Source organism: Haliotis rufescens, unplaced genomic scaffold (assembly GCF_023055435.1).
Source record: "Haliotis rufescens isolate VD_foot unplaced genomic scaffold, xgHalRufe1.0.p SCAF_23, whole genome shotgun sequence".
Taxonomy (NCBI): domain Eukaryota; kingdom Metazoa; phylum Mollusca; class Gastropoda; order Lepetellida; family Haliotidae; genus Haliotis; species Haliotis rufescens.
In genome coordinates this window covers 658,849-680,848 of record NW_025963924.1, presented here as the reverse complement: position 1 = coordinate 680,848, position 22,000 = coordinate 658,849, and the positions used below count along the sequence as shown (strand labels likewise).

The following is a 22,000-nucleotide window of genomic DNA, read 5'->3' as shown; positions in this document are numbered from 1 at the left end:
TGTCTTAGTTCGCCTTCCTTTCCTTTGAAAGAAAGTCATATCTTTAATCAAACTTTGGCTGTTTTGCATCGACTTAGTGATAATTGATAACATATGAATTGAAGTTAAAGTTCTGGTGCAAAGTTTTATGTTAAATTATTCATTATTAACTTAACCTAAGTATTGTTTGTTTTATATGTCGACGTCACCGCGGTCAAGTGGATAGCACTTCTGCTCGGGGAGCGGAAGGTCAGTGGTTCGATCCCCTGGCCGCGTCATACCAAAATACGTTAAAGGATGGTACTTGTTGTTACCCTGCCAGGGGCGCTGGGCTTAAAGGGGCTAAAACAAGGACTAACCGGTTCGGAGTCAGTATACTGTGTCTGAGTGGGGTATTCATGTTAAACTGCTTCATGGCAGATCGGTCGCGATCGGTTATCAAGAAACCACAATGATGCTTAAAGTGCGCCATAGTACATGGCTACCTGTGCCATCATTCCTCGGCGGCATAGGTCACTAATTAATGTTGGCACCGACCCGTGACGATCAGGGGTAGAACAGGTCTTCAGCAACCCATGCTTGCCGTAAAAGGCGACTAAGCTTGTCGTCAGAGGCGACTAACGGAATCGGGTGGTCAGGCTCGCTGACTTTGTTAATGCATGTCATCGTATCCAAATTGAGTAGATCGATTCTCATGATGTCAATCGCTGGATTGTCTGATCCATACTTGATTATTTACAGACCGCAATCATATAGCTGAGTGCGGCGTTACAAAACAATCAGTCGATATTATTTTCACCATTGTTTCAAACCGGTTATTTATGCTTGTAGCGTCGTAAACCAACATTCACTCGTTAACTTGCTCGGTTAAATCAAGTTTGTTTTCGTAAGACTCGATGCGTTCAATATAATGTATTAACGAATTTAACGATGTTAGCCTAATTTATGTGAAGACAAGCCTTGTTACACTTTTCACATTTCTACAAATGAATTATTTTTTTGTGAAAACACATAACAATGCTTACTTTTGTGGTAATTGTGTTTTTTTCTGTATGCTAAGTGTTTACATTCAGAAGAATTATATATCATCAAACGCTTACTTGATTTTATTTAATGGTGGCCACACGCACTACCCTCACTGGGCAGCAACGCCAAACGGTCTAATCCAGTAATTACTATACATCCCTTTGCAGCACTACTCATCATCAATCAAGTAGCCCCGACAGAACAGTAGCAGGAACTGATGTTAAACACCACGATCGTGTCGTCCGGTATTGTTATTGTAATAACAATTAGTTGTCATAGTTAATTGTTTCCCATCATTTCTGCTGTCCATATGTCCGGCAGCATCGGGGGAAGCTCGGGTCATTACGCCAATGTCAATCAGATCGGGTCTCGGAGTGCACCTGCTGATACAACAATACCTCGGAAAATTGCGACAATACTTGGGGAAATTACGACAATCACGCCCTTTATTAAAGACAAAGAGCTGGACTAATTCTAGTCTGTTTACGTCCATTAAAAGCCAGCTCTCATCTCAATCTGCAAATGATCAACAAAGCTACATGAAGTCGACCCAGGAGCCATAATGCCAAACCAGTGCGGAACACTTGTAAATTCGGCCACTCGTGAAATAGACCTGTATTCCTTAATTCACCCTCTTCGTTACCGTGAAACCTTTTAGCCGAGGGAGTTATGAAAAGAGAGTGACGGTCGATTGCCGAGCTGAATTCTGTACGCCTTTTCTTGATGCTCGTCATCCCGAGTATGAAGAAGAAAAAGAGGGCGAGCTGTGTGTGAAGAGGCAACGGAGGGGGAAATGGGGAGTTCTTTAGGGGGGTTAGAGACGCTGGCCTGACAAGGTAATTGTTAAGCAGTATACATCGCTCTATGATAAACATGGTGGTCTGGAAAGCTTGTAGTGTTAAACTATGCGAGTAATTGTTCAGTTTTCACTGACTCAGGCACGGCTTAGATGGAGTTTATCTGCTCGACGAAACACAGGAGCATGAACGCACACCTGCAGGCTACACCGTACAAGGTGAATACGCTCTTGTGTCGCTAAACTCTGGTATATGTTCTATTCGGCCAAGTGTTTATCCAAACGAAACTGCGTTCCTAAATGCACCCGCCCACTGAGTCGATTTCCAAGTTGTACGCTTACAAAATGAACATACTGTTTTCAATCATAACTTCAACTTTGAATGCGTGGAGTTTGGAAATTGAAATGTGCTTCGCTGTCAATGCCATCATTATGTTGCGGGGATCGGCGATCGTAGACAGCGTTTCGTGATAAGTAAATATATTTCGACATGCTTTTATGTATATACATGTCAGCAACGATTAGCCTTGAGGCAAGATAAACATAAACACTATCGAGGTAAAATATGATAAATACACCCGTGATTCAACACGAGAACCCAATTGACAAGGAAAGCGGGATTCCGAGAAGCAAACAACTTAACGTGTGCTTAAATCGTGTTCTTTAAAGCCACTCGCGGGACTTAGTGAGCTGCTGAAGCTGGTGAAATTATACATCAATATCCTCCTTTCAGATCTTTTTAAAAGTGTAAATATATTGAATAACGTGAAAGAAAGTATGGCATGTATATGATCTAAAAATATTACACATAGCTTTACCAATGTTATAGTCCTTTAAATTTCGAGATTATTTATTTTTTCAAAGTCATAGATTGGTATTTAAAGCATCATCGGAGAAATATTACTGAACACGTTGACATTGTAATATACTAAACGTTACTAAACCAAATAAAATTTTGCTTTGAAGAGAAAGCCCTTGTTTCATACGTGAAAATGCAAACAAGACTTGAAATGTAAACCTAAAGCAGTTTTAAATTGTGGGACGTTAGAGGGACTGCAGTTGTGTTAAACGTGAGTGAGTTGTGTTTAGCGCCGCTTTAACCAGTAATTCAGTTATATCACAGCGTGTCAGCTTAATGTGGGAGGGAAACCCGACGTGATGCAGGTTTAAGACGTTCGACAGTTTGGTGAAACCTGCAGTACGAATGAGGTGCTGACAAACCGAGAAACAAAATCATGAAGAAATATCGGATTAACACCCATCATCACACATTTCTGGCACGCCTAATAGACGCAACTCGACCTAGCAAATTGAATCCCCGTGCTGTTGGCTATACGACTGGGCCCTCACAAGTTCGCAAATGATAGCATGAATTGACAAAATGTTCATGTGTATCGTGCGCAATTATCTGACCAGTACAAATTACCAAAGATAGCATGTAAATAGATTCTAGTTTTATTTTTTTCTCTCAGTAATTTCTATGGAACTATTTTTTTAAAACATGGTCATGACATTTAAGTGCTAGCTATAGTTGTGTGCTATAAAACCTCGGCAACTGACCATAGACAAGATCTGGTCTTAAATCATCCTACGTTAAACAGTTATGTCTTTACTGCATGGAAATCGTATGTGTTTAGATTAAATGAATATCGAAAAAAATCTTGAATCATGAAATATTATGCTAAAATTTAAAAAATTCACCTTGAGCATATCAAACGATAATACTGTATGTAATTATACAAATCAGGGAATCTATATAAGTTTCATATAAACTCTCTATTAAAATCCGCGTTGAATTGATATAACGTCAACAACGTCAATGCAAGAATACAGTCGGCAAAAGGGAACTTGTTATACAAGGTTGTGTTAATTTGTCTATAATGATGGAAAACGACACAACCATTCACGATTACAACATCCGTATGGTGGGCGTGGAGATTCTTTTGCCTAAGTTTTGTAAAAATTAAATTGGCCGAACAATTACGATCTAATCTAGCCCATGTTATATAAGGCTCATGCATCTTTAAAACACGGAGTCATACACCACTGGCAATTGGGCACTCTTCATCTCTGTTATAAGAATTACAAGTACTGGGTTGTGAATGAAATTAATTTAACTCTTAATCGGTTTTAATTCAGTTAATGTTTTTAATTGTTTTTAAATCAATCCGTTTTTTGATATTGCTCCTCAATTTTTTCGCTTCGTTTCTCGATCGTCATAACAGGAGCAGCCTTTATGATCGCTGAAAAGACGTCTTTGCATTTAGAGAAACATTTGTGTCTATTGAATACCCATTTTACTTCTCACATCCAGGTGGAAAGGTCCCAAATAGGCATATATGGGGGGCAATAAAAAAGACCCATCTCTGCCGAAATGTACATTTACACAACAAACAATTAAGGAGATGAAAAGACGCTTCCCTACTCTCACAAGTGTCAGAAAAGTGAACAAAACGACTGCGAAAGAAATAACGAATGTTGCCCTCCCTTCCCCGCCCCCTAACCGCTCATTCACAGCAGATAAAGCAAACCACAGACCTAACCACGGCAACCCTGGCTTCATTGTCGAACATTGTAGTTCACGAAGTTCCCGCCAGGTGCGCTGACAGTGTCACGTGACGTCAGTTTGCACTTTCACTCCTTGACTAAATACCTGTGAAGTTGCGACGGAGTTCCTTGGAGCGGAACATTTGGTCATATTAATTCATCGTTGTAAGTTCTGTGTGGCTGTCATGGTTCTGGTTTTATGTAGTCAGGTATTTGGAGTTCAACTCCGCATTTGTAACAGTATTTCAGTTACATGACGATGGCTTATTTTAAATATGTGATGACATGAATGCTGTAGATATGTCCTATTTTGGTGAACAAACTGTTCGGCCGAATAGATCAAGGATCGTATTCGTAATGATTCTGGGATTCGAACCCAAACCCAGCGCATCCCGGCAGCTAAGGGACACTATTCTCAACAGAGCCCATAGGGTCACCATGTTGATGTAACCAATACATGGCGATCGTTTTAAGACACTTACACATTATTATTCTTCTACTTGTCATCGTCGTCTTCATCGACATTATTATTATTATTATTATTATTATTATTATTATTATTATTATCTTAAGCGACATGGTGGAGTGGCTCGATCCTTTTATTACCGTCTTCGCCATGCTTGTGGTTTTGACATAGAGGTCAGTCCATGGTACGACCCAGAATATGTAGAGGGCGTCATGGAAAAATGATAAACATAATATTCTTTGGAATAGGCCCGTATACGGCCTCAGACCTATCCAGGCCAACAAACCTAACTTGTCCTTTTTGATAAATCCTATCAAATCATTAATATCATTGAATTTGTTGAACCTTTTGACACTAATGTGATTGCCTAGATTCAGGAAAAACGTGACAAACATGCGGACCTCGCTTCTGAAATGCCACGCTTGCATCCAAAATACCAAGTTGTCCGACTCCCCATTGTTCTCGGTGCCTTAGGTTTGGTACCTCCGAATCTGTTGACTGACACTGGGAGAGTACTCGGATTGGTTACCAGGAATACAGCCCTTCTGACAATCTGGGTAATGCAGAAGGCTGCAGTGTTGGGGAGTCTTCACATTCTCCGAAACGTTCTGGGTGGGTTTGACTAGGCAGCGCTTCCTGGGAGAAGTCCCATTCGCTGTCTGGGCTGCGTGTAGAGGGGGCAAGGGCCCTGGGCTGATGAGGAGCCTAACCAGCCTGACTGTGCCAGGATTAATAATGGGCTTTGATTCTGATAGTTCAAGAATGAGAATGGGTGTGATTTCGTGGAATTGCTTATACATGGGCTGATCGTGTTCAGTTTTTGCCAAATAGTTCAACCACGTTACCAAAAGAGTGGTTTATTTCACCCTTGTAGGTCTCAATGGAGGCATGTCATTGTGTCAGCCATATGTGTCAGATTGGAAGGATCGCAGTACGCAGTTTTTAGATAATTACTCACTTTTTGAAAGTTTATTACCGGTTGACAATGAACAAACTAATTCTTCAATCTCTCTCCAGCAGAATGGTGGTAAATTGATGATGATGATGATGATGACAAGACGTCGGTGATGACGATAAGGACGCTGATAGTGATGTTGATGGTGATGACGACGACAAGGACGCCAATAGTGATGCTGCTGATGATGACGACGGTGCCGATGATGACGATAAGGACCCTGATAGTGATGTTCGTGACGATCACAATGACGTCAAAGACGCTGATGATGACGTCAAAGACGCTGATGATGACGACGACAAGGACGCCGATGATGACAAGGACGCCGATGTGATGCTGTTAATGATTACGATGACGACCAGGACGCTAAAGATGACAATATGGACGCTGATGGTGATGTTGATGATGATCGCGATGACGACGAGGATAATAATAACAATAGTGACGCCCATAATGAACAGCAATAGAACCGTTTTTTTCAATCGTTGACTATTACCACAACATTTCAAAACCGTTACCAATAATATTACATCAACTGCTTGATTGTTAGTAATTGATTACTTTGAAAGCACGAGAATACATCCACTGGCCCAATTATGAAAGTCAAGAAATGTGGCAATTAGCAGATACAGATACATTATTAAAAAGAAAGAAATGAGAAAATTACCGAAGAAGATCAACTTGTTTTTTTCATTTCCCCAAAAACATTGCCCCACAAACATGCCCCTAAAACAAGCCAACATAGCATAGGTGTTCATACCATTCTTGACATCTCTTTTTAAACCGACATCCTCAATGATACGGAAAATGTGCTGGTAAAGAGAGAGTGAAAACTTGTATTCCATGACTGTTATCTGTCGGAAATGCCTATAGAAACACTCTCTCTTTTTCTCTTCTAAATAACGTCCGCAGTGTTAAAATATCCATATTTTAAAAACACAAAGTATATGATTTAGCTAGCACTTGGAGATATGCTCTTGTCATAGTGACACAAAGGACCTTTAGAATAATGTGGAGCAGTATCAGTGCAAATGCGTAATGGAATAATTAAATATCAATCAATCTCATTTGAATTTATTTACCTCTCATCAACTAAAGCATGTCGACAGAAATTCGGTTGATAATTAAACTGTATATTTAAATAGACTGGCGGATTGATATAATTTCATTAAATGTTCTTTATGAATAATCAACTTCTACATTAAACAACAATTTCAAAATTAACTGATAAAATTAGATAATATTTTGAAAGAAACATCCTCACAACATGAGCTTGATTCGGCCATGTAAATATGTTAATTTAAAGAAAATGCGTCACTTTCGATGACAGAAAAAAGACAAATATTCATTAAAACGCTGGCATAAAACCGCATAATTTATGCATTATAACGCGTCAGGATAAAATAAAAGACCTTTTATTGAAGTGGTAATAAGATCCTGTCTCATCAGACACTGCCCCGGCGGCCGACGACCATGTTCGATCCCGTACAGCTTAACTTAACTGTTCATTAATGTCAACTGCGATGACAATAGCCGGTGTTATATGGCGATCAACTCCTGTGTGTTATTCGCTGTGAGAACAAGACCAGCAAACAGTCGGCTGTGAAGAGAGGGCTAAACGTTTCGGACTTGGAGAAAATTAATTTTTCTGCTTTCCATATGGTGTGTTGATCTAATCGCTGGCTATTCCCCTTCCCCAATACAATAGAGGCGCGGGGCCTGCTTCCCGCTAGATGGCGCTGTTGACACGAAGTCCCTCGATCCTGCCGGCAGATGGCGGCACTGCTTGCACGTGACTGCGACACACTCGCAGAATGGCCAAGCGGCGGCCGACGTGGTTGGGTTTACATTTCAAAAGTTTTCATTAAAAGAGCAGATTTGCTAATTGACCCAACAGATTGTCTATATTTCGTCTTGATACAGTGACAGTGTGTTGAAAACATTAATCTGGCATCGGTTATTGAAGAAGATGAATACGGTCATGAATGAATAAATGCGATCGAAAATTGGTCTTTTTGGTGTGTTGTTTGCGTTGGAATGTAACGCGAGCCTTGTCGATAAATGGAAATCTTCTAACAATTTTCCTCTATAGCATAATTTCAGATTGTTTTTTCTAGGGATACGGTACAGTACTTCACGCGGAGGCGCATATGTTGTGAAATTAAACCTTTAAATGCGTCAGCGATGTAATTTTATTATGAAGTATTAAACAAGTCATTTTAATCGTGGGAGGTGGACTTTGATGTTAACCATACATTATGGCACCGTCAGATTCGAGGTTTGAATGCATGTACCGAACGAAGGGACCGGTCTTGTGATGTATTGAAACCTTTTTAGAGACAGAATATATCTTTCGGTCACTGCATCCAGACGTACAATTGTTTCACTTAAGGAAATATTTCCTGTATGGCCCACATGCTAAGGCGCCGCAATTCGCGGTGCAGAGTTGCGCCCCATGGGCACGTCATAAACCTGTGATTGTGGGTTCGAATCCCAGTTCGCCTGGGATATGTTTCTAGTACCAAACCCGTGCCGGTAAAACTATGACACCTACATCACTTCTGGCTTTCTTCCCTTTCTGACACGCTGTGATATAACTGATTGCTGCTAAATGGGACGTTAAACCAAACTCACGCATTCCAGTATATTTTCTGGAACAATTTATTTTTTCTTTTGGACAAACTATACAGACCAGTCCTGTCCCAGGGTTGTTGGTTAGTATAAACTTAGAAGCATTGGAAGTGGGTTATCTCTACAAGCTTTTGGGATGATGAAACACGGATGATGCAACTCGGACGAACAATGAATTAATTCGCTATAGTCAAATATAGCAAAACAATTTCGTTATTAACAACGAACCCAGTACCGGTTTATTAGTAGTACTGGGCTAGAATCTTAATGAGTGCTCCTTTGTTATATAACCTACCCAGCTCCCCGGCGGTCTGTAAATAATCGAGTCTGGATCAGACAATCCTGTTATTGACATCAATAGCATCTATCTACGCAATTGGGATGCGATGGCATGCATCAACCAAGTCAGTGAGCCTGACCACCCGATCCCGTTAGTCGCCTTTTACGACAATCATAGTCTCCTTTTACGGCAAGCATAGGTTGCTGAAGACCTATTCAACCCCGGAATCTTCACGGGGGACAAGCCTGGGTTGCTGAAGACCTATTCAACCCCGGAATCTTCACGGGGGACAAGCCTGGGTTGCTGAAGACCTGTTCTACCCCGGAATCTTCACGGGGGACAAGCCTGGGTTGCTGAAGACCTGTTCTACCCCGGAATCTTCACGGGGGACAAGCCTGGGTTGCTGAAGACCTGTTCTACCCCGGAATCTTCACGGGGGACAAGCCTGGGTTGCTGAAGACCTGTTCTACCCCGGAATCTTCACGGGGGACAAGCCTGGGTTGCTGAAGACCTGTTCTACCCCGGAATCTTCACGGGGGACAAGCCTGGGTTGCTGAAGACCTGTTCTACCCCGGAATCTTCACGGGGGACAAGCATGGGTTGCTGAAGACCTGTTCTACCCCGGAATCTTCACGGGGGACAAGCCTGGGTTGCTGAAGACCTGTTCTACCCCGGAATCTTCACGGGGGACAAGCCTGGGTTGCTGAAGACCTGTTCTACCCCGGAATCTTCACGGGGGACAAGCCTGGGTTGCTGAAGACCTGTTCTACCCCGGAATCTTCACGGGGGACAAGCCTGGGTTGCTGAAGACCTGTTCTCAACCCACGACAACGCGGACAAAGCAAGAAACACCACAGCGGATCTGGGATTCGAAACCAAGATCAAAGATTTCGCCATGCAACTTCGCACGGCTGGACCACTTCGTGTTCCCGGTTATGATAATAAGATGAGGAGGCACCAACATGCGTGTTTTACCTTTATCATACATGTGATTTAAATAAATCTTTTCTCTGTTAAGACGTGTGAGACACATATCAATCTGTTAGAGACCATATAAAAAAAGCGGCTTTACTTCAAAGACTGTCGTAAGCATTTGAAGTACGAGCGTCATAACAGTTAATTTTGTGGAGTTTTGTGGAGATACTTTAACATATTTTTACCACTGTTTTAACACAAAGGTCGCTTTGTGCATTGATTGATGCGACGGTGTGCACAAACTGTCTTCATTGGTTCCATGAAGAAAGTGTTTTCATATACATCTCCGTACTACCCGTGACGACCCGGGATAGAACAGGTCATCAGCAACCCATGCTTGTCCCCCGTGAAGATCCGGGGTAGAACAGGTCATCAGCAACCCATGCTTGTTGTAAGAGGCGACTAACGGGATCGGGTGGTCAGGCTCGCCGACTTGGCTGATGCATGTCATCGTATCTCAGTTGCGTGGATCGATTCTCATGATATCAATCGCTGGATTATCTGGTCCAGACTCGATTATTTACAGACCGCCGTCATATAGGTGGACTATTGCTGAGTGCGGCATTAAACAACAAACAAACAATAACATATCCGTAAAGTGACATGTCTGATTATGATATACATAGCCCCTCCAGAATTATTTTCTGTTCAAATTCCTGTTTTCCCTGACTCTGATTGGTGGTCTGTTTGCACCATAACCCGTTCGTGGTGCAGTCAAAATGGTTAAATGTCTATTGACTCATTTTTTGTATTTATCCCATTTTAGGTGCACAGGTGTGATGTAGCTTAAATATTGTCCAAATTGGGGTAAAAACAAAATCACCATTTTTGTTTGAATATTTTTGACCGATAATAACTTGGTATTCTGGTAGACAGAGTAAATTTGGTAATTGAATGATTCGTTTTAAATTTTAAAAAACAATTAATGTTTTTACCGCTAATTTTAAGATAGCGTCTGCAGGTGTTAAATGAACGTTTACAGTTATAACAAGAAGCGTCCCAACAAATAAAATATTTATTTTTCTTCAAACTCGTTTACCGATATATACACATTTAACTGATGTATTCCGTGTGATGCGGTTTAGTTAGCGGTACAAGTTGTTACCAATTCCGTTTGAGGCTGGGGGGAAGTAGCGTCCTCTTTTGTAGTAACCCCGCCTGAGTAACGCGGGGGTACCTTCCCTTTATATCAAAATCGAAGAAGACAATCACTCATCAAATAATTGATTACCAAATCTATTTGATCATTGACAGTACAAGCCATGCGCGCTTCTCTCAAAGAATGTATTTTCTCATTAAATATTCATTACAACAGACATGGTCTTATCATCTGCGCGTGGCGTTACTGTAACGCTCAAGTGACCCCCCGTCCGTGAATTGTCCGCCTCCCCCCCCCCCCTCTCCAGACACCATTCCCCATCACTCACCCACCACCAAGCATCCATCACTCCGCGTTGGTAGTCGGCGATTATACCTGCATAATTCAGTGTTCTTGTGATCGGGACGGTTAACAAGCTATTGTATTTGTTTCGCCTGCGATGACTGAATTCGTTGACTAGCTATGAATATTTCACATGCAACTCTCTTAACCCGGTGTATCCTAATCGCTCCCCGTTCGCCCGGAACCGGCGTGATTTAAAGACAAATCGTTGAGAACTTGCGTTTCAGTTCAGAATTTAAACACTAATGTTTTAGGCGACGGTTAATGTCAGTGAAAATGTCATTTTATGTACTTGTGTGAAATTATAATGACGTGAATGTCATTAACTGCCCTTTAAAGTTCGATTACATATAATTAATTACACACTTGGAGAGATTCTGGCCTGACATAGATCCCCCAAATAATATATTTGAAACCTAACGTAAACGGCCGGGCAAAAATAGTATACACTTGAAAACTGGATTTGACCAAAAGTTACAAATATTATCAAAACGTTACAAGGTTGAAAATAGTCGGCGTAACACTCCAAACTTAAGGTCAAATATACAACTATGATACCCGTATCTTATATACATCACCATCGAATAACCAATTCTGATTTGTTTTAATTTTAGCTACAATCAAACATGGGTTACTACTACTACTACTACTACTACTACTACTACTACTACTACTACTACTGCTGCTGCTACTACTACTACTACTACTACTACTACTGCTACTACTAGTACCAGAACTAATCAACTACTACTACGAATCTTCTACTCCTATGACTACTACTACTACTACGCTGGGTGACTTGGTTGATTGTGTGTCATCGTGCACCGACAGCGTGGTTCACAATATCAATCATTGGTTTGTCAGGTCAAGATTGTTTACAGACCGCCGTCATATAGCTGGAATATTGCTGAGTGCGACGTTAAACAATAAACACTACTACTACTACTATTACTACTACTACTACTACTACCTCTGCCCCCATCTCTCATCCCCGCCACACATTAACACATGAAGATGTTGCTTCACTCAAAATGGTAGCAGCAAATCTGCATACATGTATGTCTTCCAGCACTTCCGGTTAGATATGCCCCACATTTTCACTGACAACTTATCCACGTGTAATTTTCCTGACATGGATGTTAATCTTGAGAGAGGAAAAACTGCATTTAAACTGAGAGCAATGACTCTCATTTCCTAGTAAATCTTCCATACTTGTGTTCTTGATGACGTTTTGTCACAACTGTTAGGAAAATAGCATGCTTCGCCGAAAGAGGCTTTCATTTTCACAAATGAATTGATATGCATGCAGAAGCAGAAATTCACATTACAAAATATTATCACCAAAATTAAAACTCTTCTTAAAATTGGATTAAATAGATATGATCTTAAATATCAAACGCTAACAACAGACTGAATTGAAATATGATGCCATATTTGGGATAAAGAGAGATATTGTTTGAAAACATTGTCTTTGTGTTGGTAGCGGAAGCACTGATGGTGAAATCCGCTCCAACCACGGGTAAGTTCATGCTGCAAGGTTTGACGCTCTCCCCCACCCCACCCGCTGAGTACGGCCTCACCCCACAGACCGTAAGCCGGAAAGCATAGGTGCCGCCGTTGTTGCCTTATGAAAGGCGATCACGCCTTCTCTGGGCAAGAATGTGTTGCCACTATGCTGTTGTAAAATGTACATTCAGTGATGAATAGATATGACATTTGGGTTAAGACACTTTGAAGATGTACATATAACACATGTTTTGTTTACAGATACGGATTTCACCAAATAAACAACAAACGATCATTCGTGTGACATGTTATTTGTGTGTGCAAAGTACAATTTTTACATTGACATGAAATTAATTTGCCCTTTTAACTAAATTTTAATCTATGAAGTATTTTTTTTATCTTGGCGGTAAATTGAAAGTGTGCGATGTCCATGTCCAAAGTTGAGTGATAGGTTTCAGATACCGATCCTTCACTTTGGATGAATCGCATTATATTTGAAATCCTTTTATCCCCGTTTATTAAATTCCTTTTATCGCTTATAAATGATGCTTATATCGACCAACAAAATGACCAAAGCGTATATAAACAAAATGCGTTTGATATCTAATATCCATCGCTAACACATATATCACAGTGCAATCGCTTAACCTCGCTCGGCGGTGAAATGTACATTGATGTACGAGCGTGTCAGGTGACATGACGCGAGCTTGTGTGCACAGATGATGGACGTCAAATAACTCTTGTCGATTTCACTGACATAGCAAGCTTTTATAGCCATATATTGCACCAACTGCACGACACACATTCGGTTAAAATGTATTTGTCAATCACATCACTTGGTTTGCTTTCGGAAGCGAGCTAGAAAATCGCAGAGTATATATCCTTAGATAAAAGGTGAAAGCTGATTTTATAGCGAATAAATATTTATAGATATCAATCGGTGTGAATTGAGCAACATGGGTTATAGAGTACATTAAATACTCATCACATTGGCAGCTTGATCGGTCCTCCTTTCGCTTTTCATGATCAAGCCACGACGGGTTCATATTTTGCGATGACAGTCAATTTGTTGGGATAAATTGATGAATAGCTTTCGCTCACGAAATGCACAGTATGAACGATGAATGTATTTTAGCTGGGTATTGATACACAACCCCAACCATCCACTGGTCCCAATCAGGCTAAATTGGTACGTGGTTTATTTCATTGCCCAAATGGGCGACCGATAGGGGTCCAATCAGTAAAACATAAATTTTCCCAGTACGGAAAATTTAATTGCAGATGAATTACTAAAATTAAAACGCGACTGGTTTAATTCATTAAAATATTTGAGACCGTGTGATTGATGAAGTTTACAGCGACGTCGGTGATGATTCTCAGCTCGGAGCGTGCATAACGTCGCGCATGGTGGTGAACCGATCAGCATAATTACGACCAATACTTGGGAGAATTTTCCTCGATTAAATATTAATCCGTGAGCAAGTCGACACCAGAAGCCCAAGCATGTATACAAGAGCATTGTTAGCGTTAAGCGCCTGTCATTTTCGGACTTGTATGGAGGCCACGCCCCCTGGCTTAAAGCCCCGCCTGTCGCTTAGCCTTGATTCACTGGCGAACTGGTATAGTGCCTACCGCTAGACGAGCGATCTGATTGGCCAGTTGACTGGCAACACTGATCACTTGTGTTGATGTGGAAGTTGGTCGTATGTTGACCTATCACGAAGCTGACAGCGACCGGTAGCAGTGACGAAAGGCATTAAGTGCCGAAGGAGGGAAACTGGGCAGGTATATAACAGAGCTAGTTGACCTCTTCATCATATCAAGTGCTACCGACACGTTAAAAACCGAACAGGGAGCTCAGAGAGTGAGCATCAAGGATATTCGTTCCCCTCACCCAGAGTGAACGCTCACCTGAACAAGGGTCTGTTCCCCTTTCCCCTTCGTGGTATCTTTGGAGGATTTCAGCCTTCTGTGGATTCACAGCCCATGACTATAACCCACTAACAACACAAAGGTACGTGTCATGAATGTTCGTCATTTTAAGTTAGTGTTGAATTCTTACATATTTCCCCAACCATCCTACTATTCATAAATCCTATTTATGCTGTATTCATTTTTATTTTTAAAAAAGAGCAGACATGAGGATATTCCAAGTGGGCTTGTACTTCGTTTATGATTCCATTTAATCATTTGTTTGTTGAGAGAGAGGCCACTCTATTTTTTGGAAATACATGAGAAAAGTAAATACTGCAGTAGTCATTTATTTCCTAATTCTGCTTCTGTTAGGCATAATGTTTTGTTGTATTTAAGAATAATATTTATGCGCTATAGCCGTTGTTGCAGTCTATATGTTTTAATGAATCTTATGTGTCAATTTAGATCCTAAGCGAAGATTTTCTTATTTCAACAATGATGATGTTTTGATGAATCTTTAGCAGGGTCTGTTTTGACGTTTCAGTGACATAAAGTATAACGGAAAGCATAAAATAACACCTTAAAAAACCCAGACATTCGTTCTTTTAAATCTACTGTCTCTTGAGAAAAATATTCGGAGCATAAGGCTGAATATATCAGCCCCAACAAGCAACATAACCGCTTCTTTATCATCGAACGAACATTGATTCATTAAATAAACTAAATATCGAGGGTATTCCGTGATTTTTATGTATGTTTGAAGTTAAGTGGTCTGACGGCCGTCACCGTTAAACGGGACATGAATGTTTGTAGTTTGCCATGAATAATTAATGTCTAACTGCTGGGTGATCACAGATGTACAAATACTTTTAAATATAGCTCAATTTAAATCATGAAAGAGCCACAAGTCCATGAAAAATATCTCGGACTATAATGTTGATTTCCAATAGATCTTCTGTATTTTCCGACGAAATTATTTCGATTTATTACACAAGGAGTGTGTTATTTGAAGGATAAATAGGAAATTGTCTGAATGGTTGTACTTGCTTATTTATGCGTTGTGTTCCGCTTTTTGCAATTTTCTGATTTATACAGTTCGAATTATTTGAACGACTCTGAATCATTTGTGCTCTTGTGCCATTTTAGTTGTTGATTATTATATTTCGCTGATACACAGTCCCTAAATTATTTGTTTATTTTGCATGAATGATAATTTTACAAAACCCGTGTGCAGTATGTGTCCACACTAATTTAACCTCCTGATTTTTATCACCTTATACTGATTTGGTTTACATTAATTTCAGCACTAGAATGGACACAGTTTTGTGTACCCCCCGGACTCCGTCCCCACCCACAAAGCTTCCCAGGAGCGAGGGCAGCAAGCCCAAACTGGCGTTCTCAATCGACAAAATCATGGAACCGAGTCCTAAGAAAACCAGAGTGATCGAGAAAAGACCCCCATCCCCTGAACGCGTCCCAGCGTTCAGGAAAGTGCCCCGATCTGAGCCGAAGTCGGATCTAGGAGGGGGGTTCTCCTACCCTGCCCTTCTAACAGCGTCTTACCAACAGGCGGCTTACAATAATTTTCTCATGGGGGACGGGCGACGGTCAGGCATTCTCAATATCCCCCGGGATGCACGCGAGCCTGGACAGGTGTACCCCCTCTATCACCCAGTGTTCTCCAACCTCGCGCGGTCCAGTTACGAGGACTACCACGCGCAGCTTCTAAGAAATTACTCCCTTCTTCATCAATCCAGCCTCTCGCCAAATAAAGACCGACTTTTTTCAAATCTGGATCTCTTGAAATTCTCGGGGGTCCCTCATGTACTGTCGCAGGGTAAACCGCTTGGTCAGAGGTCTGCATTTGTTGTCCAGGAAAACAGAGACAGTTTGTTTACACGGGAGAAAGTTGCAGAAAGTCCGAAAATCTCTCCGTGTGAAGTTGAGGTGAAGGTTGTGAAAGTTGATAAGGAGGAATGTTGTAGCGATAAGGACAAGAGCTTTGATAAGGAGCCGGAGAGTAAGGAGGTGGAACCGAACAACAATGGCAGCAGTCCCGATAGTAACGGACTGAAGAAGCCTGTTAACAAGAGCCAGAAGACATTCACCTGTCCCGAGTGTGGGAAGGTGTTCAACGCACATTACAATCTCACTCGCCACATGCCCGTGCATACAGGCGCCAGACCGTTCATCTGCAAAATCTGCGGAAAGGGTTTCCGTCAAGCAAGTACGCTATGTCGACACAAAATCATCCATACTTCAGAGAAGCCTCACAAATGCAGCACATGTGGAAAGTCGTTCAACAGGAGTTCTACCTTGAACACACACATGAGAATTCACCAGGGCTATAAGCCGTTTGTCTGTGAGTTCTGTGGGAAAGGGTTCCACCAGAAAGGCAATTACAAGAATCATAAACTTACACATAGTTCCGAGAAGCAGTTTAAATGTTCGATCTGCAATAAAGCATTTCACCAGATATACAACCTTACATTTCACATGCACACACATAACGATAAAAAACCTTTCACTTGTCACGTGTGTGGGAAGGGATTTTGCAGAAATTTTGATCTCAAGAAACACATGCGAAAGCTGCACGATGGTACCTCCCCACCGTCACCAACCTCGGGGCAGAACCCCACCCCCAACGGTCACCCGGGTAGTACCATGTTCCCCCAATCCAACCTCCCCCCTCATTCGGCATTCCTGAGTCGCCCTTCTTTGTTCACGGGGTCAGCATTGGGTTGTCAAAGAAATCTTCTTTCCCCGTACATGTTGGGCCCAAATGCCGCGTCCTTGCTCCACAAGATTTCTTCTATTATATAAGGACTTTGAATGAGTGGCTAGAACAATGACTTGTCAGTGTGATGAACTACAACGCAAGAACTCATTCAAATGTTGCCGAAACAGTGAGACAATATTGCTGTCAAAGTGTATGACTGATTTCTCGGGTATTGTGATTTTTTGTTTGACATTATCTGATGTTTGACTTGGTGGCCTGCACACCGTTAGTGGTCGCGTTATGCATCATGGCTTGTGCAAGTACAGACATTTGACACCATTGCAATAATTGATTATGCTGCATTGTGATCGAGATGATACATTTCTACCATTCATTACTATGTAATTGATTACATCTCTCGTGGGTGCCATATTTAAAATATTTTAAAATGTTCAGAAGTGCTTTCAACACTGACCCCCAATATGGTCCATTTGCACGTGCAAGGAGTAAAATGGTGGGGTGTTTTCATCAACAATGTTGGACTCTTTCACATATTGTATTGCGTGTTCAATCAAATCCATTTAGATGAATTAAAATTATTGAGAATGAAGACAGTCTTCAATGTTTTATCAATCCTTGATTGTTGGCGGCATATCCAACACTGCTCACCAGATGGCGTACCGTTGGCGCGCGCGGCTCACGCGCTTAAAATCAAGCTAGATACAAGCGTGCGCGTGATCGGAACTGTGAAGAGAGCCGCGCTGAAAGGGTTAAGGAGCGATGTAGTATTGCTGTTGTTGAAGTAATATGTACACGTGATGAAATCACTTGACAGCAATGCGCAATTATATGTCTGTAAATTACAAGGCATTATATACAGAACTCGAAATAAAATAAATCGACTACATGTTATCTTTATTCATGGTAATTAAAAATTCAATATATACTAAAACTACATAGTTTTCCCGATTTAGTTGATTGACAGTTGACAAAATTATTACACAGTTTAAATACAAACAATATTAAGGAAATTATTTTGTTGCTGTACATTAGTTTTACTGACTATACTGGTTCCTAAAATAATGTAAAAAATACATCAATAAATACATTAATTAAAGAAAAGTACGAAATATCTATAAAAGAGGTATGAATCGAACAGAAGTTTTTTTTATATACTTACACGTATCACATGACATCAACATAAAATAAAATAATGTTTCGCATACATATACTATGGGCTTTATGATAGTACATGTTTCACTGAAATACATCACTGATTTATATACGTCGTTTACCTGGACTTATTTAACAGTTACTATTTTAAAAGTTAGGACTCTGTCGACTTCACAAGACAGAAATACTGTTTTCCCAAGTGTAGCAGAAATTCTGCAAAACCATTCAGTATTCTAAACTCAATTTTCAAATAGGCAAATGGCGGCTTTGCGTTTTCTCTGACACACGATATAATAAAATGAATTTGTGAAGAAAACAATGCTTGATCTTCAAGATATTGTGGTGTAATTGAACATGTAAAGTGTAATATATTGCAAAAACAGTGGACAAATTTCTTATATACACTATCGCACATATTTTAAAGACGCAAAATACATGTTTCTTTATCATTGTACGCATATGTCTATGAAATGTTTTACTAAGTTCACCATGTAAGAAACTAAACTTTAATCTTTAAAAGGTGATATTGACTCACGTTCATTGAGAGTATTCGTTCAGATTGTGCTAAAAATCAATTTTCTGAAGGAAGTGTCCTTGATTAAACTGGAGATTCTTCACTGGAGAAGGTGTATCGATTGCCAATAGTACATAATGGCTGTTGATTTTCAACCTTCGTTTCACAGAAGAGATTTGTAGTCGCTGTGCATCCTGGGTATTTGGTTATGTCTTGTGACAGTCCTGTGGTAACATTATCACTTTCAACGAAACTCAGCCTTATCTTCGTACACTGTGACCACTTCCAGAAGAAAAGAAACATGTTGATTGTCTAACGTGGATATCTATAGATATATTAAATTACAAACATTCAATTTTCGAAAGATTCTGTAAATTCCTGTCAACATGTGTCAATAAATATTCAGGTTACATTTTTTTTCTAATTAACCAAATTATACATTTTGGTGTTTTGTTTCTACTGATATAAATAGGTATTTTAAAAAATAACCCCATATGATAATATGATCTTTAAATTCAAAGCTTTATTTGCTTACCACCCATATATTTCTTATTAGATATTCACCTGATGAAGGAGTAAGCATGTACTCCGAAACGTTGTGTTCCTCATAGTAAAGAAGTTGACATCTATTAATTCTCTTCCTTATATATATTTCTTAGTTCGAAACACACTGAATACAGTGTTTTCGCATTAGATTAATTAAGAACAATTTTAAATAGAAAAACAATCGCATGGTTCTTTTAAATCGTTAATAATTTATTAAAACAGAAAATATATTATTCTTTTTTCTTGTTTATGTTAGTCAGTCTCTATTAACATGGTGGTGTGTTGGTACGGCTTCATAGCGATGTTAAGACAACAAATTCTGCCATTTCGAAGAAAAGGGATCATCTTCGATACTATTTAAATCAGAATTCACCCAGAACAGAATTCTTCATGGAAAGACTATCAAATAGGATGTGATGTCGGGAAAGTGATCCTCCGTGCTAAAACTTTTGAAAGAAACGTAAAAGAATATTTTAAAATCCTTTTGACTTGCGAATCCCTCAACGTAACACAATGGAATAGTTATCGAAGGGCGAGCTTTACTGACATTTACGCTTCAACTGCACCTCGTTGTCAGGGCATGGAGAAATTGGCTGCCTACTATCTCTAGATTGTCAGTCGAATCTCAAGTCCTCAGTACTAAATTCACCCCGTCAGTCAAGATGATATAACGCAGATACAATCTCGCAGATCACTTTCTCATTTAGTCATTTGATATCGAAATTACTGGAGTAGGTTTATTTGTCTAGTTATTTAGTGAAAAATAAGGAACATAAAATGTTATAATAGAGGACAAAGCATTAAATAAATAAATAAATAAATAAATAAATAAATAAATAAATAAATAAATAAATAAATAAATATGGTTTCTCGTTTAATTAAATTCATTTGAATCGTGTTTTATTCACCCGATGATACAGAAAATGCTGAGTGCTTTCCAGCCAACAGAAATAAAATCCTTCAATAATGTACTGGATTGACCTTAAGGGACTAAAGAGATAAAATGCTGACTTAAATGCACTTACGAAGAGTGAAGAAACAGAAACACTGAAGCCTAAAATAAGACTTAACAAACACTCAACTAAATGCATGAACATAAAGAACGTATCCAACAAACACTGCTTTTGTAAGGCAATATATAGAGATACAATTGAATTATTGCACTTTAACTCCGATAAATCGATACAATCCATTAGTAGTCGGGATTTGGAGATGACCGAGAGGGGTTGTGTATCTAATATTAATTGTAAAACAAACCATAACTTATTAAAATCACCCTCATAATGTCATTTTAATATCTTGTTTCATTCATTTTTATAGTTTATGACTGGCACTGAACACAATTATTCTCTAAGGAAATGAGTTTTCTCAGAGTAACAAAACGTTTTGAGTTGACAACCGAAACGCTCTTCTCGCTTTATTCAATCCAATGAAACGGCCGAATAACACCAAATATTTTGAAAACTGAAACTTTAATTTCAGTTCAAATGAAAATTTGTAAATAATATACAGCTGAAACGACCAAATACGTATATTATGTCGGACGTATTATATTGTATGGCAATAGTGAGAACAAAAGTGTTGTCTGGACCTGATAACCTCTACGTCAGAAAGATAATGTCTCAGTTTCAATATCATTGGTTTTTGCCATCCCATTATTTCACTGCAGGGCAATCCGATGCTGACAATCTCTGACAGCTTCCAGTGACAACGTTTACAGTCTATGTAAAACCACGTTCCCACGTGGCCAATATCCATATTCACACGGTTAATACTATCAGCGGTCATGTGAATGTATTATACCATCACAGGCTACTAGAACTCTTAATTATATATTACATGCATACTTGAACCTCGTTAATTCAAATAGCTAGGTTTCGTCAATAAAGATATCCATTGAACTACGAACTTAAAATGTTTCATTTTACAAACTTTAACCTCGCTAATCAGGATGTTCGATTTTCAAAAAGACCAATCCACATTTAATTTTTCTGGACATTTAAAATAATGGTTAAACCATGTAATGCATTATATACTGTTTACGGAGTAACAGGGTCCAGATACATGAGGTATGGTTATACACAACACGTATATTTCCACTGACAAGTAAACTATAAAATGTCTTTGAACAGATATTCCAATTGTATGCTAACTCATCTCTCATGTACTAATCGGATAATGAAAGGTTTACAAAATTATGGCCTTTGCATATATAGTACCACAATTGCTTATGGTTGGTAGTCTATTCAGAAAGTGTACCTATGGTTGCTAATGACATGTCACTTTAAGTGGGCGATGAATGACATAAAGTTGTCAATAAAACTGTAAAATGGTGTTTTATCAAGTGGAACAAATATGGGGTCTATTAGTTTTGGGCAGGTAGAATATGGCAATTACGGCCCAGTGGGGAGTAAATGCTGTTTTCTTTTGACAAGTTAGATGGTCGTGCTTTTGACATGGTCGTGCTCCAGTGGTAAATCTACAGAAGTGTTATACCTTGATATACGTCAGTGGTCATACCTCAATGAGCAC

The 22,000-nt window shown here is 39.7% G+C and overlaps 2 protein-coding genes across 2 annotated transcripts in view; both read left to right on the top strand.

Moving 5' to 3' along the window:
* The window catches only part of LOC124140177 (serine-aspartate repeat-containing protein I-like), a 28,164-nt gene extending 21,906 nt beyond the window's left edge, over positions 1 to 6,258 (top strand). The window contains exon 3 of the mRNA XM_046507593.2: positions 5,873 to 6,258. Coding sequence (XP_046363549.2) covers positions 5,873 to 6,258 — 386 coding nt within the window. The remainder of the gene's footprint in view (positions 1 to 5,872) is intronic.
* Positions 6,259 to 14,319: 8,061 nt separating this feature from the next.
* On the top strand, positions 14,320 to 17,852 carry LOC124140128 (fez family zinc finger protein 1-like). The gene is made up of 2 exons (XM_046507517.2): positions 14,320 to 14,616; positions 15,821 to 17,852. Exon 2 carries the CDS (start codon positions 15,828 to 15,830, stop codon positions 17,337 to 17,339), a length of 1,512 nt encoding a protein of 503 aa, XP_046363473.1. The 5' UTR covers positions 14,320 to 14,616; positions 15,821 to 15,827; the 3' UTR covers positions 17,340 to 17,852.
* Positions 17,853 to 22,000: the final 4,148 nt, after the last annotated feature.

Coding starts and splice junctions, on each gene's coding strand:
- LOC124140128 (XM_046507517.2), top strand. CDS start 15,828: ATGGACACAGTTTTGTGTACCCCCCGGACTCCGTCCCCACCCACAAAG.